We start from the raw sequence: 17,503 nt of genomic DNA on the forward strand, positions 1-17,503 counted from the left end.
CACCCTCTCATCTCCCTGAACTGCAACTCCATTTAATTCCATCAACTGGGAATCATGCCCGAAGGAAAGCAGCAGTTTGACAGAATCCACAAACATCCCCCACCCTGCTAGCAACGGCAATGTACACAAGCATTACTCTTAAAATTACACGTAAAAGCAACCGCTCTAAGTGAAAACAGTCCATATCTCAAACCTGGAATTTATGACATTCCTATTGTACCAGCTGGGAAAAACAATGGTTAGAAGGTAAGTATGACAAAGCTATAATACTGTTTGCAGCCATCACTCTACTTGGAAAACTAGATCTCCAACATTTTTGGAGATCTCTAAATTTCCATTTTGACACTTTTAGTTATATCCTTCAAGTCTGGATCTGAATCCTGAAACACTGAAGTTAATAAGATGGTGATGTTGTCATACTTCAAGCTGTTGTCTCCTGGCTGCTTTTCAGCTCACAGGAATCTTTCAGTGTAGTGTCGGTGCTGTGGAGCAGGATGTTATTTCCTCCTCCTCACACCACCGCTCTCATTGCTGGAGAGAAAGAAACCAGTGTTTTACCTATACCATGGCTCCCAGAGGTCTGTTTAAAGATTCCAAATATGAACCCAAGAACAGCTTTCCTGTTCCTTCCGGAGAAAGTTATTTCTGCAGGCAATGAGCCCAGCCATCAAAAGAATTTCAGAGACTGAAAGGAAACAGTTTTTCTGCCTCCAGCTGGTATCTGTTCTGTGGTTGGGCCCAAATGCTATGTGCCCTGCCACATCCAGGATCTTCTCAATTCATGTGAAGCAGAAGATACTTTGTGACTTCTGAAACTACTTTCCCACTGCAAATAAGCAAAGACTTATTCTGATTCGATTTAGCATCTGAGCTTACTCACAGAATTAGTTCCAAGAACTTGCAGCTTTGGTTCGCCTGATTCCAGAAGCTTGGCCACCATGTGAAGGAAACTTTCCACAAACGGTTTTATGCTTTGAGAATGGCAAGCCATTAGAAGCTGGTCCAATGCCTCCATGGCAATCAAAACATACCTGTAAATTAATTACAGAGACTCACATAAACATGTACTACACTTATCATTACCTCAACTAGTTCCATTTAAGTTCTTATTACTACAAAAATTAGAAAAGAAGGAACGGAAGGCACATATTCCCCATTGCCTAAAAATGGAAGTTATTGCTATTTCCTACATTCATATTTTTTCTTTTTGGGGGGAGGGGCAGTACATGGAATTGAGCGTTTTTAGAAAGGATGTCCTAATACTTGGTAAGAGTGAATACAGTTCAATTTTCTTTCCTAGCACATTTTATTTTCAATTATAAATCCCAGCTTTCTAGTCTACTGATCCTCTGTCTACCTAAATCCCAGTACAGAAAGACAGCAACTTACTCATGCTCCTGCACAGTCTGATAACATGCTAAGTAAATGAAAAGAGTAAAGAAAGCAGTGACCAAAATTAATTACCCTCAAAAATGGCCATTTACTCATTCTATAAAGTTATAAAAATAGCTTTTGACGCCATGAAGGCCAAAAATGATGGCCTGTGATGGATGCTGCCTTTCTTTTCCAACTTCTGCCATTTCTTAGACTCAATATTTTCCTATTCCATTTCCCTATTCTTTAAAATCTTTTCGTTCTTTAATTTGACTTTCTTTAAAATTTCTAGCTCAAACAGCACTCAGAGTGTGACAGAGTTTTAAAGTTCCCATTCAAATACAATTTAGTCAAAAGGGCTAAAAAGAAAGATATCCCCTCTTCCCAACACCCTGAATGACACTGAAAGGTATATTGGGTTTACATGGCAAGGTTTTGGTAGCAAGGGGGCTGCCGAGGTGGCTGCAGTGAGAAGACCCCAGGAGCTGCCCCCATGTCAGATAGAGCCATCCCCAGCCAGCTCCAAGATGGACCCACCACTTCCCAAAGCTGAGCCTCTCACTGACACTGGTAGCGCCCATGAAGGACCTCAGGGGAGCAGAAACCCACACTGCAGCCCACGCAGGACCTAATGCTGGAGCAGGTGGATGTGCCCTGAAGGAACCTACAGCCCGTGGAAAGGCCCTGCTATAGCAGGTTCCTGGCAAGAGCTGTGGTCATGTGGAGAGGAGCCCACACAGGAGCAGAACTGCTGGTGGGACCTGTGATCTGGGCGGAACCCATGCTGCAGCAGTGTGTTCCCGAAGGACTGCACCCTGTGGAAAGCACCCATGCCGAAGCAATTCTCGAAGGGCTGTCTCCCGTGGGAGGCACCCAATGCTGGAGCAGGGGAAGAGTGTGTGGAGGAAGGAGCAGCAGAGACAAGATCATGGAATCACAGAATCATTTCAGTTGGAAGAGACCCTCAGGATCATCGAGTCCAACCATAACCTAACCTATCACTAAACCATGTCTCTAAGAACCTCGTCTAAACTTCTTTTAAACACCTCCAGGGATGGTGATTCAACCACTTCCCTGGGCAGCCTGTTCCAATGCCTGACAACCCTTTCCATGAAGAATATTTTCCTAATATCCAACCTAAACCTCCCCTGGTACAACTTGAGGCCATTTCCTCTTGTCCTATCACTTGCTACTTGGGAGAAGAGACTAACACCCTCCATGCTACAACAGGTAGAAGATGTTACGAGCTGACCATATCCACCATTCCCCATCTACTGCTCACCGTGGGAGGTTGAGGAGTCAGAAGTGAAGTTGAACCTAGGAAGAAGAGCGGCTGGAGGGATGGTGATTTTAGCTTTGTTTTTATTTCTCCCTATCTTACTCTGCCATTAATCGGCAATAAATTAATCTTCCCCAACATGAGTCTTTTTTGCCCATGATGGTAACTGCTGAGTGATCTCCCTCTCCTTATCTTCACCCTTGAGCTTTTAATGAGCGAGAGAGCAGCTTGGGTGGGCACCTGCAGCCAAAGTTAACTTGCCACAGAGGGACTGGGTCTGTCTTGCCTCCTAAACTTGATCAGAACAAACAAGACAAAACGCCACTACATGTTGGCATCTATTTTTAATGCTGTGACTTATTTCCTTACCCATAACGATGTCTGACAACATCTCTGCTCAGTCTCTCTGCCAGGTAAGCACCAATTCGATCCAGCTTTTCTGGTGCAGAAACCGCATAGAAAGTCAGCTTCTCCATATCAGCTTTAACAAGCCCATCCTAAAAACAGACACACAAAATAAAAAGTTCACAGGAAGTATAATGCTTTTGAAGCTTTTCTCCTTTTGTCTATTCAACATTTGAAGACGGGAGCCATACAGATGGGAATAAACTAGTGAAAAAAAAAATACAACAAACACTTTTGAGCAAAACTGTCATTAGCTCAGCTGCAAAAATCAGCAACAAAAAATTAAGTAAAATATTTTTTAAAGAAATGAAGCAACTATCTTCCCATCTGTTTCTTTTCTTGGGGGTGGGGCGTGGGGTGGGGGGAAAAAAGGTATTCCAAAAGAAGGTATTTAGTGAGATATGTCACCAATTCTAAACCACACTTCTTCCCCTGCTAATACAATGTATTTTTTTTCCCTTTCCTCCAAAAAAATATATATGATGCATAATTTTGACACTATATACAAACAAGATTGCACTTTCAATATTTTTAAGTGCAGTTTGAATATCTTATTTCTTCGGTGGCACACCTCGGACAAGACTGACATACAGGGTACACATAGGCTAATTGTTAGAAATAAGATCAAAGATCAACATATTAGTTCCAATGTGAACTGTGATGTGGATCTCCTCAGATGAGGTTATAGTTATAACTATCAGGTAAGAAGGATAAAGCTTTTTGTCTTTTGTTTGCTGGTTTGGCTTTCTGTTGTTGTTGATTTTGATTTTTGTGTTGGTTGTTTTTTTTTTTTTTCTAGATGTTCACAAAAACATTATCTTTTTCAAATAAATGACTTTGAAGCTTTTAACACACTCATTAATAATGAATGCATTTTATCAAGCAAGTCCTCTCCTACTTTAAAAAAGTGAAACGCCATGGACTGGCTTGTGTCCCACACTGAGCCAATGAATAATAACAAAAGCAGAGCCTAAGGAGCGGTCAGCTCAAAGCTACTGAGATCAAAGCTTAAAACTACAACTGTAGCAATTCTGCCTGATTCAAACAAATTAAATTAAATTAAATTAAAACAAATAAATCTATAAAACCATATTGTCCCATGCTTTCAGCACACTAGATACACAGAAAACATTTCCTTTCAAGCCAGTAACATACAATTATATAGTAACCAGCACTCAATAACAACACATTTTAAAGAAAAGCCCACGTACTTTGTAAGATATAAGCCAAACATTATACAAATACAGACTGTTCTGCTTACTTCTACTGTGATACAAGGCAATAAAATTTGTTAAAGCATTTAAAAAAATACAGCAGCAGAAACACAAGCTCTTGATCAGTCTGAACCGTCACATCATTATGCAGAGATGTAGGTGTTACTGAAAGGTAACACAGAAGTTATTTCTTTTCACAGAGAGTAAGAGCCAAGGCTGTTCCAGTGAAAAGAAAATCTATATGAATAACCAGAGAAATTAAAAAATAACAACAAAAATTCCTTTTGAATCACAACAGTCTACCAGAACTATAAAAACTTACACAGTCAATACATCAAGAGTTAGAAAATTAAAATCTTGTAGAAAAAGAGAAAATGTTCACACCTGCAACCATAACGAAACAAGTTTTTGTCATTCTAAGTAGTTATGAAGTGCTACCTCTGCTGCAGAATACCCTGTTTAATTAAATCTCTATTTCTCTGAACATATTAATTTTACTCTTCAGTATGCACAGCCCTGCTTTGAAAAGCTAATTAGACTAGATGATCTGTAGAAGTCCCTTTCCAGCTAAAATATTCTGCTAATCTCTATGAAAGCCATGAAATGTTAAGCAGAATTTACTGTAAAGTGTGAAAATAGAAAAGATTTTTTTTTAATGCCTATAGCATTAGTTATTTAACCAAATATTTTCAAATGCCAATCCCTTAAAATTTTAAAGTCATCACTTACTTTTGGATCTTCAGGAAATATGTTGTCTACCAGACGCTTGTAGCGAGGTCGCAAAGCAGCACAGCAACAGCAAACTCCTGCGGAGAGATTCACCCGACAGAATTGGAATTCAGTTTTAGGAACTACAGTATTTTCATTTGAAGTGACTGGCTGACAAGCAAAGAGGAAAAAGATACGGTGAATTCAGATGCTTCTTACTATCAGCAATAAAGCAAAATTAAGGTAACAGAAAATGACTGAGAAGTCAAATAAGGAAAACTACTATTATAAGGTAATACATTAGAAAATATGCAAACGTCTTGGGTACTAGAAACGCCCCTGTCATGCGGTCATATTTAAAACGTGCAGAAAATATCAAGAAATTTCAAAATTTAATAATATTAAACCAAAGGCTACTTCATTTGCTGTTTTATCTTCATTCTGAATGATCATTTCAAAACATATCTAAACACACATTACATTCGCTCTTCTACAAAAAGTCAACTATGAAATCTTCTGTTTTCAGGCACCCATGTAAAGCAATATAAAGAACAATAAACAAAACAAGCTCTTCCTGCATTATCCCACCATTTTACTGGGCATTGGACAAAAGACAGTCACAAAGTGAAGAAAGGTATTTTTTTGATCTCATTTCCACTCTATTAGTAATACTGTATTCATATGAAGATAATCAGATCAATACATGTAACCTGTAATTATATTGATTTCAAATATCATACTGCCTTCTCTAAGAAGACAGACAACTGCAAAGTATAGTCGTGTTTGTCTTGTTTGGGGTTCTTTTGTGTATGTGTGTGGTTTGTTGGTTCATGTTGCTGTTTTTCTAGTATTCAGAACTACTAGAACTTTGGAATCATTCCAGTTTACTTGAAATAAAATCTCAGGAAAAAAAAAAAGTTAAAAAATGTTTCCAATGATCTGTCCAATTGTTTTATCAGTGCAGATTTATTCCCAAGGCATTTAAATGTTTTGACACATAAGGTTTTAAATGTTTTAGTCAATGTATTATCAAACTACGTCACTGGTCAGGCCTCCCATAAACATTAAAGCAGCTCTGATGTCACTAAGCTGGAAATAATATACTGAATAATAACCCAGCCAGTACGCATGCAGTTCAGTGGCTGTCTGGTCTTTCAAATCTCAGTACCTACAGCATTCAGAGCAGCTAAATATCTTAAAAATACCTTATGAAAGGTGTCCATATATGTACTCCAAAGAAATCATAAATCACTTTGCTAAAAATAGTAAAAGCTGCAAAAACTTTTACTGCGAGCCATAACAGGGAAAAGAATAAAGGATATCTAGTAATTTTGATGATTGCAATTTATCTGCAATTGCTTCAAGATGTGAAGAAGTATTAGACAAACACATCAGGATTTGTATTTATTAAGGTATCAAGTAAGCTTAGTTGTTTTTACCCATATTTAACAGAACATCTGGGAGATTCACAATGACTTCCCCTGCTGTTTTCCCCTTGTTTTTATTACAAGACTTTTCCTGATTGGACACTGTCCCTCTATTCCACCTGTTTTCAGATACTACTTGTCTTTTGGACAAATAAAATGAATTGTGCTCATAGTCTGACAATTTAACTCTTGCAATTTATTTAAACAATTAATACAGATTTATCTATGATTTTAAAAGCACATTTTAACTCTAAGTTCTCCTCAGTAATCTTCTGACTCAATTCATCGATCATAGAGTCATATATCGCCACTAAGACGAACAGTTACAACTTCAATACATAAATACAAAAGCAAAAAACATGCAAGGAATAAACAACTGACATATTGAGAATATTTGTTACTACTTTTAAGTTCTTTATTTGACTCCTTCTGTTGACATCTCCTACTCACAGAAGTCTAACCAATGAAAGCTGCAGGTCCTAAGTAGCTAAAATCAAAGTTATTTTATATGCCACTGGAAAATGCAGGTTTCAGAAGCGGTTAAATCCTACTAGAATTAAACCAGATGCAATTCAGATAGTTGCACAAATATAATCTATTGACAGCAATGTTGTGTGACATTTTAAATGTCAGTAAAATCTTAATAAGGAAGAAGTACCTCATTAGAGCCCAGTATATAATTCAGTATTCAGAAATTCAAGTGACAAGATCTAATATTGTTAAAGTCCCTTGAGTTAAGTGTGCAGCTCCGCATCCGGCTCAACACTCTTGGTACTTGTGTTTTCTTACTTGATTTTCTACCTTTTAGACCAGTAACATCGGTCAAGAGTAAACTGTATGTTTGATTACTGACAACAAAATATTCTTACAATAACTATAGTAAATATTTCACTAGAGTTATCTGTAGAAAATACTGTAGAATACTGTGGGCAAGACAGAGGCAACTAAAACCACTTCCAGAGTTACTTCTCCCTCTTTAAGTGAGAGGAGAGAAAATCCTTGCAAAGAACTCCAATTTCAGTTTTCAAACAGTGTTTCAGAATTGTGGTAATTACATAAATTGAACATAAAGCCTGGATACAGTCACTCCTTTGAGAAGGATGAAATATCAGATAACTGCAGCAGCTCATTCTGACAGCCTCACCAGACGCTTCCAGTAAATGGAAACTCAATAGTGCTCAAATGCTCCTCTTCAAATTTATGGCACACTGAATTTTTGCATTACAAAAACAGCCTAATAATAAGGGTATTACATAAGATTTGAAGATTTTTCTATTCTTCCCATCTTGATTTTCAGTTGAATATTTACATTGTTATATATTTAATTATAGCATGGTTTCAATTAAAAAAAAAAAAAAAAAAGAATATTTTTTCAAACAGTTTCCTATCATCAAAATACAAACCTAAAAGCAGCATTTATTTTAATGTCATTAAAAGAATTTTCTAAATTAAAAAGAACATGCAAGTATTAGAAAGCTAATCTATTAAGCCTCCAAAGATATTTTGAGTAAAGAAATTCAAGCATAACACTATCAGGAAAAAAATAAGTGATAAAGAACACAGGGAAAAAAAGAAAACCAAAAGCAAAAAGCAAAACAATTAACAGTCATAAGACACACTCTGTAGGAATATTATTTATCATTGCTTGGTGTTTTGATATAGCCAGGAAAGATTAATAAAAACATAGGAACAGAGTTTAAAATAAAACGTATGAATACAAAATAAATCAAGCCTTAACATACATTAAAAATATTTAACTTAAAAAATAAAATTAAATCTAGGAACATTTCACTACATAGACCAGAAAAAAAATGAATGTTTTAAAAGATGGAGAGAAGCTGAGCAATTGAAAATGGATTCTCTACTTCTTGGATACAAATTTAACCCAGAGAGAAGCTGAACCAAATAAACAGATTCTTTTCACACAACTAAGCTGTTTTGTAGGTCTACAGAATGCAGTCACTAAGCCAGGTAAAAAGAACCTGTTCTACTTTCTGCAGGTTTATCGCCAAAAAATCCTGTGACAATTTCCTTTTAATGTCAGGCAAAATTTGCAGTTTAATGGTCTCCCCCTTGAAGGCGTCTTTATGTCACTTTATACAAGTAAATATGAAGGTTAAAGTGGTAGCTACAGAGAAGTTCACACTGTTACATGATAGTCAACATAAAAGGTTTAAACAATACTTATTATTTACTTAAACAATAGTGGGATTTTCCAAGTTTAAACATGGAGGTTCTCTTCTGCCAAAGGAATCCCGTAACCTGCATTTTACATGTTAAATCTGCACGTATCTCCCAGCTGGAACTTCTTTTTATGCACATTCATTCTACACAATAGCAGGAAGAAGGAACAGTCCACGTTATCAGCAAACGGTAATTTCACCTACCCAAACACATACACGGTCTTGGCTCAAAAGGAGAATTATAATCATAGGCTTTTTCTTGCTCAACAGTTGGAACCTGGACATACTGCCTCATCCTGGTTGTGATTTCACGCCCTGGTCCTCTCTCCTTTTCCAGATATTCCCTCTCTCAAACTAGCACAGCAGCAGTTCCTCCCCGGGAGGGCTCTGCGATACTGTCAGCTTATCTGATTAGCTCTGTGACATCTACAGAAAGCCACCAGACACGTGAAAAACTTCAGGATCAAATTCTGTTAACAAGGCCAGGCACGAGAAAAAAAGAATTAAAAGATACATCGTCAGTGTGTCATTCGCAGCTCATCGAATGAAACTGCACGGAGCCCGTTTCATTCCTTCAACCTCCTCAGAACATGCAGGTTATTATTTCTATGACTGGAAGCAAAAAATCAGAATGTTTTCATAATGTCCCAAGCTTGGATATAGACATCCACATCTTTATTGTGTATCTTCCAAGATGCATTAAAAAAACCCTTGTTCTGTGAAAAAATAGTATAATTAACGTAAGTTTGAATTTACAGATGACTAATGAGTGCTTTGCTATCAAGAAATGGAGGAATATTAAAATTACATTTGGTTATTCAATGTACTTAAATATAACTATGTAAAAATTAAGTACTTCACTTCTATATATTAAACTTTCATTTTACTTTTTTTCCTATAGCTAAGAAATATAAACAGAAGTAAATTTGTTTCAAATATCCAGAGAAAAGTGCAAAAAATAACAATTCAACCACTACATTAACTATACCTGGTTAGTTTTGAACTGTTAATATCAAGATGATGCCTTTAATTCAGAACTACAACTATTTTCAAGGACATTCCCTTTGCACTATTAAAAGAAAAAAAAAAAATCAAATATTTTGGAACAAGACAATTATTCTGGCCAGGGAGTTAATTAAAAATATTCTTCAACCTGCTATAAAAAGAACAAGTGCTGTAGGGACACTCTCATCAGCCACTGCAATGTCCCTGTAACACACTCCCCGAGGGAGCAGAGGACTCATCACTTCCACGGGATGAAGCCCCATCCCCCAGACACCCCCCTTCTCCTCCACCTCTCACCCCAGGGCTATTTTTGACTCCTATGCAGCTGGTTTCTGGCAGCAAAGAAAATATCCAACACAGAGATGAAATTTCTGTCTTGAGAACACTGTCTTCATCTTGATGTCAACCACGAGAGCAAAATCCCAGTAACAGCCAACGTGGAAAATTCCATCCACTACACAGGTTTGGTAGTTTTACATTTATTTTTTTTTAATATTTTGTTGCTCAGTTAACTCGAAACAAATAAAAAATGAACAACTTTCTTCATAGAATTCATTCTTATAGTAAAGCTGTAAAGCTAATTATAAAGTAGTTGTGACACAATACAACTTCAAGGTGTGTTCTACACTGGAATCAACATAGAGAGATGCAGAGCACGCTACAGCAAAAGGCATGCAAAAATAATTTGAATATAAGCTTTTTGTGAAAACTAGAAATGACAATGCATGTCAAGCTACTAGTAAGAAGTAGAAAAAAACAAAACAAAATAAAACACACACAACCTAGTCAAATAAGGCTTACCACTAAGCTTCTTCAATGAAGTATTCTTTTCAGAAGCATTAGCAATTAAAACAAATCCCCAGGGAAGATAATATCGTTGGGATGGTGCCGTTTAAAGACTCCTAATCCATTAAAAGGAAGTTTTCTATTACATGCAGTCTCCGGTTGCATCCTTTTTCACCAGTCCCACCCCTGCACTGTTTCCATACTGTCTCTTCTTTCTCCCACCTTTGTTGTTCTCACACAGTAACTTTGTTTTACTTGCTCATTTCTGTTCCTTTCAACACCACCTCCTCCTTTCCGACTCTGAGATGGTACCAGCACTCTCTATTTTTAATACCGCATTAAGAATTTCTAAAATTAATCTGGTTCCAGTGAAAGAAGCTCTACGGCTTATTATGAATTTTGTTTCTTAGTTCTTGCCCTTACTTGTCTTTTCTCTATTAAGGTGGCTGTAACAAGGTCATTTACTTCTCATCACTAAAGCAATACAAAACCAGAATGTTGTCACTCCAACTTCAGAAGACACCTGAAAAGACACATCAGCATAGATCTCCTTGACCCCTCTCTATCACAGCAGGCACTGATGACCTGCTCACGGTAAAAAAATTCGGTAAAGTCCAACTTTCGTTCCTGATCTCAATGTTGTGTTCACAGCCAGGAAACAAGTTCTAGGTGATAAAGCCAGTAGAGAAAATTAAAAGAGGGTTTGTGTCATGATACTCCTATTTCTAAACAAATATAAGGGTGTTGTGCAAATCAGTGAAAAATGGGGACATAAGCAACTCACTGGACTGAAGGAGAAATTAAGAGAAAAAGAGGCTCATGGTGTTTCATGTAACCTCTGGAGCACATGAACTGGCATTATTCCTCCACCCAGACAAGTAGCAGAACGTACAGCAGATTCATGACGGACAAAATACCCACCACACTTAAAGGCCTCATCCAATAAGACACTAAGCCGGAAGGATATCTCCTACTGACTATTTAATTCAGAATAAAAAAAAAGAGGAGGATTGACATTATCACAGCAGCACCCTTCTAGTCTCACTACCCAACACAAATACTTTGATCCGTCTCTCGTGGTCCAAACGCCTGGCAGGTCCAAGTGAAGGGAGTCTCCCCAGCACAGGGATGATGATCCTGGCACAGAAATAAGCTCCCAGTACCAGACAATCCTGTTCAAAATCTGGCTTTCCCTTGACCCTAACCTATCCTCTAAGCCAAATGAGCAATTTTCAGAATACTGCATCCTTGAACACTTCACAGCTGCAGGGAGCAGCATATAACATGGACGACCATCCCACAGAAGATGCTGCAGCACCTCAGGATTGAGATGGACACTGTGCTTGAAGGAGAAGACACACACTGTAGAAGGTAACAGGACAAGCAGCAACACTTGATCGATCTCCAGTGTGGCCAGAGGTCGGTAACAAGCAGTTCTTGAGGGGTGCCGGGGCAAAATTATTCCAAAAGGGTCACTGTCTCCCTCTGGAGTCTTCAAACCATACTTCTGATCAGCAGGTGGGTCAGATACAGGTAAAAATATATATATACTTGGCTAAATAGCTCAATAAGGTTATTGCCATCAAGTGGGAAGTCACTGGGGATGGGGCTCAGTCCAGGAGGTGAAGGACCAAGGGCTTGTAGGGCTTAGCTATGGGTTTAAGGACAAACTTCTTGATTGAGCTGAGGGTGACCCCATGCCTCAGCTTCCCCACTGAAAAATGGGGACAGTCCCTCTGTTTTACATTGGAAAGTGTGTGGGTTCAGCTGTCACAGCAGCGGGAGCTTTTCCCCATCCTGAGCAGCAATATCCTTGGTTCAAGTTGCTCAAGTTGCACCAGGGGAGGTTCAGATTGGATATCAGGAAAAATTTCTTTACAGAAAGGGCTGTCAGGCATTGGAACAGGCTGCTCAGAGAAGTGGCGGAGTCATCCTCCCTGGAGGTGTTTAAAAGACGCATACATGAGGTTCTTAGGGACATGGTTTAGTGCCAGTGCTAGGTTAACAGTTGGACTCAAACTTAAAGGTCTACACCAACCACAATAATTCTGTGATTCTAAGCTTACTCCAGCTCAGGCTACAGAATCCCTCCTGGATATTCAAGCTGGTCATACCTTTTCTTCCCAGTCCTAGCTCCACTCCCCTCACATCCAGTTCCAGTTTTAAAAGTTCTAAACTAGATTTTCCATGCTCCACTTCCCACTGCATTTCCTCACAGATGACTGGACACGGCCCTCTTGCCCAGCAAGGAAGGAAGTTATTTTGCTGTATTAACACTTGTCACTCACTTCTGTTTCACTACAGGCTCTCAAGTGGATTAAGCCATTGCCTTTAAAGCAACACCCCTTGTATATGTGCTTATTTTGAAGGATGAGAGGGGAGAGGAGGAAGAGAGAATCAACAGGAACCTGGGACAATGAGTCTGGATACAACTCTAGGCAGAGCATTAGGACATGGTATATTGATATTTTGCTAAAGCAAAGCCAACCATCTCACAGTGATATTGCAAATTACACAAGTTCCCACTGTAAATGTGGTAATGTTAAAATTAATGGCACATTTAAAGTCTCAGGCTTATGGCAGTAGCACATATGGATTACTCATCATTTCTTTGAAACACAAATGGTCACTCAAGCATTATGAACAGTTCAGCCTTTCAGCAGATATCTTGATTCCAAGGTCAGAGTCAAGAAACTGGAAACACTCCTGATACATGGGAAAGTTGCCAAAATGTCTAGAAACAGACCTTGCTGGTCAACTGAAATCTGTATTACATAGCGGCCTCTTCTGGTTTTGAAGTTGTGGCTTCCCTACACCAAGCAACAGATAGAACAGCATCAAACACTCCCTACTTTTGGAAGGTCAAGAAGACTTAGTCAATATTACACATTTGCACTATTTGAAGAGAGCTTAAGGATGGCACTGCTAAACTTTGACCATCACCTGCCCTATAGAAGACAAGCTCACTTCAAACCAATGAGAACTGGTCAGTAAGTGCCCAAGGCTGCAAGTCTTCTCAGGGTGATAAACACCTGAAACTTTGTGCATTGAAAAATCTGAATGTAGAGAAGCACAAAGAAGTTTCCTCATTACTGCTACTTCTCCCGTTTTCTTAAGACAATGCAGTTTGTTTTCTTGATCCAATCCAGGAGGAACACAGCTGCAGTGGTAAGAACTCCCAGAATCTTACACTATTGCCCATCTTTTCATCAGAGGAAAGGATGCTCAGAACAGTTCAGTCACTTTATCATAGGTATGCTGTGACGGCAGTATCTATGCTGGGAGGATTAAATTCTCCACGCCTGCCTAATGGTGCCTTGCAGCACACGTTGCCCAAATGCACAGAGCTGAAGTAGATCAGGCAGTAGGTACCACATTGTCACTTGAACTGCACCATAAAGGCATGAGAAGCTTCCTGTGAGCGAAAACAGCATGTGCATCATGTTTAAAAGTCCTGAAGTTGAAGATGCAGAGGTTCACAGGTCTTCTTTCTGGAAGCCTCAAAGCTAATGCAGTGGGAAGGTTTAGCTCAGGGAACTAGATTTTAACTAGTTCAGAGTAAACCACAGAACTGTATATAGACATGTAAGATACGTTGATCTACGTATCTTTTTTTCTATTAAAACACCCAAATGCCAACATAAGCATGGTCAGAGCTTCAAACACAAGTTTTACCCTCATTTGAACACACTCAGCTATAGAATTCAGTACATATACACAAATTCTGAAAAACATTTCCTACTTAAAAACAAAACTTTCTGTATACAAGTAGTTCAATACCACATTACATAAATTTGATCCCTCTTTGCTGCCCCCCATAAACAGAAAGCAACTTACGAAAGAGAATGGCTGAAAACTGTGAATCTAGATCATGCTGTGGTATCTACATTAAGAAAACTGAGAGCAGCAATCCTTCTGAGGCACATACACATGGCTCAAAACATGATAAAACATCTGTTTGTGTTCAGTAACAAAGTGTTTGAATTGTATCGACACTATCGAAAAATAAAATGCTAAACAAAAATGTTGTAATTTTACTTCAAAAAACAGTCACAGAAGATATACAAGTTTAAGAACTCAAATTCTTGTTCGAGTCTCACCAATGTTCAATTAAGTACCTTGTTTGTGTCTATATTGACCCATTTGATTTTCCCAGAAAGTACTGTGGGATACTGCAATCTGGACATAAGAAGATACGTACAGAAGAACACAAAAATAATTTGGAATCAAAGATGTTCAAAAAATCTCTTATTACCAAAAACAGGCCTTCAGAGCTGCCAATACACTCCATTTCAAAGACCTTCTTTTCTCTGCAGACAGCTTTACCTGGTTTGTCCTGTCCTCATAGAACAGCAGCTTTGCACTACAGAAGTTCATGCAGCTTTTCAATACTAATAGTTTTAAGCATAGACATCACAGTATCACAGTATGTTTGGGATTGGAAGGGACCTCAAAAGATCATCTAGTCCAATCCCCCTGCTGGAGCAGGAACGCCTAGGTGAGGTCACACAGGAACATGTCCAGGCGGGTTTTGAATGTCTCCAGAGAAGGAGACTCCACAACCTCCCTGGGCAGCCTGTTCCAGTGTCTGTCACCCTTACTGAGAAGAAGTTTTTTCTCAAAGACAAAGTTACAGTTAAAAAGACTCCTTCTAGGTTAATCTGTATTATAAAATATTATTGTAGTTATCTTTCCCATTAGTTCTAAAAAGTGGTCCAGTTTGCATTCAGGTTTCCCAGAATAATGAAAAGCAGCTGTTACAAGGCTCTGAATCATTACAAGGTTTTGAATTCTCCTCTCTGAAACACTGAGATTTGAGGGTAGAACATATGTCTATCTAGAACCACATATCCCAGCTAATTGAAAAGTAGTTTCCCCCCTCCTGTGATTTCCAATGAGCCACAGAGTACACCAGGACCACATATGCAGCCAACTGCTCTTCTGTGCATCTCCAGTACCTACAGCCAAATCCCTTTGCTACCACCAGCCTGTTTCCCACCCAACTAACCTGTTCAGTCCACAAGATGGTCAGTCTAGGAGACAGCTTTATATTAACACACAAAGAAGCAGTTATATATACACATGTTGTTAATCAGCAAGGCTAAGGTGTCTCAGCTTTCTGTAGAAACCAGACAGGACATCCGTGGGCACAGATATATTCATTTCTACAGCAATCAAAGCATTCTTCCCCACAACTAGCTCTGCTCACCATGCTGCAAGTCCAACATCAGATTTAATTTGCAAAAGTAATGTTCTGGCAGTTCTGAAGAACCCCAAGCTCCTGTCTAAACTATTGCCAACAGATCACAAACTCAAAAAAACCCCACACGTATATAGAAAAAAAATCTTAGATCCAGCTTGCACTGCATTTACTTCAAGAGAACTCTGCTGGCTGAATCATAGCAGACACAGATCAATTATAATAACTACTTATATGTTATTACCTAAGATGTTCAACAGTAGGGTGTCAGCATCTTAGATTCCTTTTCTAATCATTAAGAAGTTATGTTCTAGTTTAATAAAATCTGTTTTAATCACATAAATCATTCTGCACTTGTTAGAACCACAGAAGGCGACAATAAAGTATCTGTGAGGATTTCTCTTCACATGTTTCCATACATACAGTTTTACAAAAGCATCAGGAAGCTGCACTGATTTAATATAGTGATATAGCCAAGTGTTCGGCTGCAATTCCTTACTCCTCTTACTAAGGAATGAGTAACCATTCTCAAGTCACAATTAAAAGATTCTGGGTGCCCATTTGGAGTCAAAGTACAGACCTTAATTGATAAAATACTGTAACATGCCCAAGTACAATTTAAAATCCCAATTGTGCTCTTCTTGAAAATGGAAAGGACTGACACCTTTAACAGATCCCAAGTTGGACAAGAAAAGGAAGCCTGAGTTATGCAGGCGGCAACTGTTTTTAAAAATCTTGGGGTCTAAAATTCTACCCAGACTTTACACAGTATAAATATATATATAATTTTTTAAGAGCTACTGAATTTAAAAGCAACTAAAAAATGTTGAAATTGAAATCAAATATTTACCTTTCTTCACACAATTGTTGGGGATTTTGCATATCTTTACAAAAGATTAATTCCTACTGCCATGTTTCTAGTTAGAAAAACAATTCAATATTTGAAAGAAGCTAAAGTTCTTAAACACAAAGTATCAGTATTTCAGTAGTGTCCATTCTGTGAGTTTGGTTATTTGCACATGTAAATTATTCAAAGCTAGACAGTTCTTTAACTACAATGAAACCTCCTTGCTCTGAATTAACAGCATGCAAGTCAGACTACTGCAATATTCATTCTACACAAACACATTTACTGCAATATTCACACTTCACAAATACATTTATTGATTTAAACTTATGTTGAAAAAAACTCCAAGTACACCATAAATAGATTCAATTAATTTGTTTTTTATATTTTGTACTTAGGCAAATTAAGAATTTTCCTAATTTACAAATCACTTGCTAGTATTAGGGTTCTTAAATACACCTGTGCAAGACAAGGATTCTATAATTACTTTAACTTTACTAAATGTAAACAATTAGGACATGTCCCTTACATCAGAAAACACTGACTACACAGGTACCAAAAGGCTTGTATTCTTTGAACCAGCTGGGTGACCAGTAAGAGTCATTCCCTTGACTGCATCAGCTACAAACAGAATTTGCTAGGATACTTCATAGACATGAATTCTAGAACACAGAATCAAGCAGAACTTGGACTGTTCAGCTAAGCACTTTCAAAACAGCAAAATCCGGAACTCTTCACCTTTGGACATGATCATTAGCGGAAATCTACAAGTTCGTACATAAGGAAGAGCCTCATTCATGTACTTACCCCAGCTTTCTACTCATTCCCACCTAATTCCTGCATGAATGAGAATAATTGAATAGATTTAGAATAGATTAGGTTGGAAGGGACCTTCAGACATCATGTAGTCCAACCACTTGCCATGAGCAGGGACATCTTCACCCAGATCAGGTTGCTCAGAGCCCCATCCAGCCTGGCCTTGAATGTCTCCAGGGATGGGGTATCTACCACCTCTCTGGGCAACCTGGGCCAGTGTTTCACCGCCCTCACTGTAAAAAATTTGTCATGTCTAGCC

At 38.3% G+C, this 17,503-nt stretch overlaps 1 protein-coding gene across 4 annotated transcripts in view; it reads right to left on the reverse strand.

Annotated features, from left to right (window-relative positions):
• Positions 1-17,503, reverse strand: part of EFR3A (EFR3 homolog A) — an 85,343-nt gene that overhangs the window by 55,982 nt on the left and 11,858 nt on the right. For all 4 annotated transcript variants that reach the window (XM_082044112.1, XM_082044113.1, XM_082044114.1 and 1 more), the window contains 3 exons: positions 5,002-5,078; positions 3,023-3,150; positions 881-1,031 (listed from right to left, as the gene is read on the reverse strand). In XM_082044112.1, the coding sequence (XP_081900238.1) occupies positions 881-1,031; positions 3,023-3,150; positions 5,002-5,078 (356 nt within the window). The remainder of the gene's footprint in view (positions 1-880; positions 1,032-3,022; positions 3,151-5,001; positions 5,079-17,503) is intronic.

Source organism: Streptopelia decaocto (genome assembly GCF_964273445.1).
Source record: "Streptopelia decaocto genome assembly, chromosome: 2".
Lineage (NCBI taxonomy): Eukaryota > Metazoa > Chordata > Aves > Columbiformes > Columbidae > Streptopelia > Streptopelia decaocto.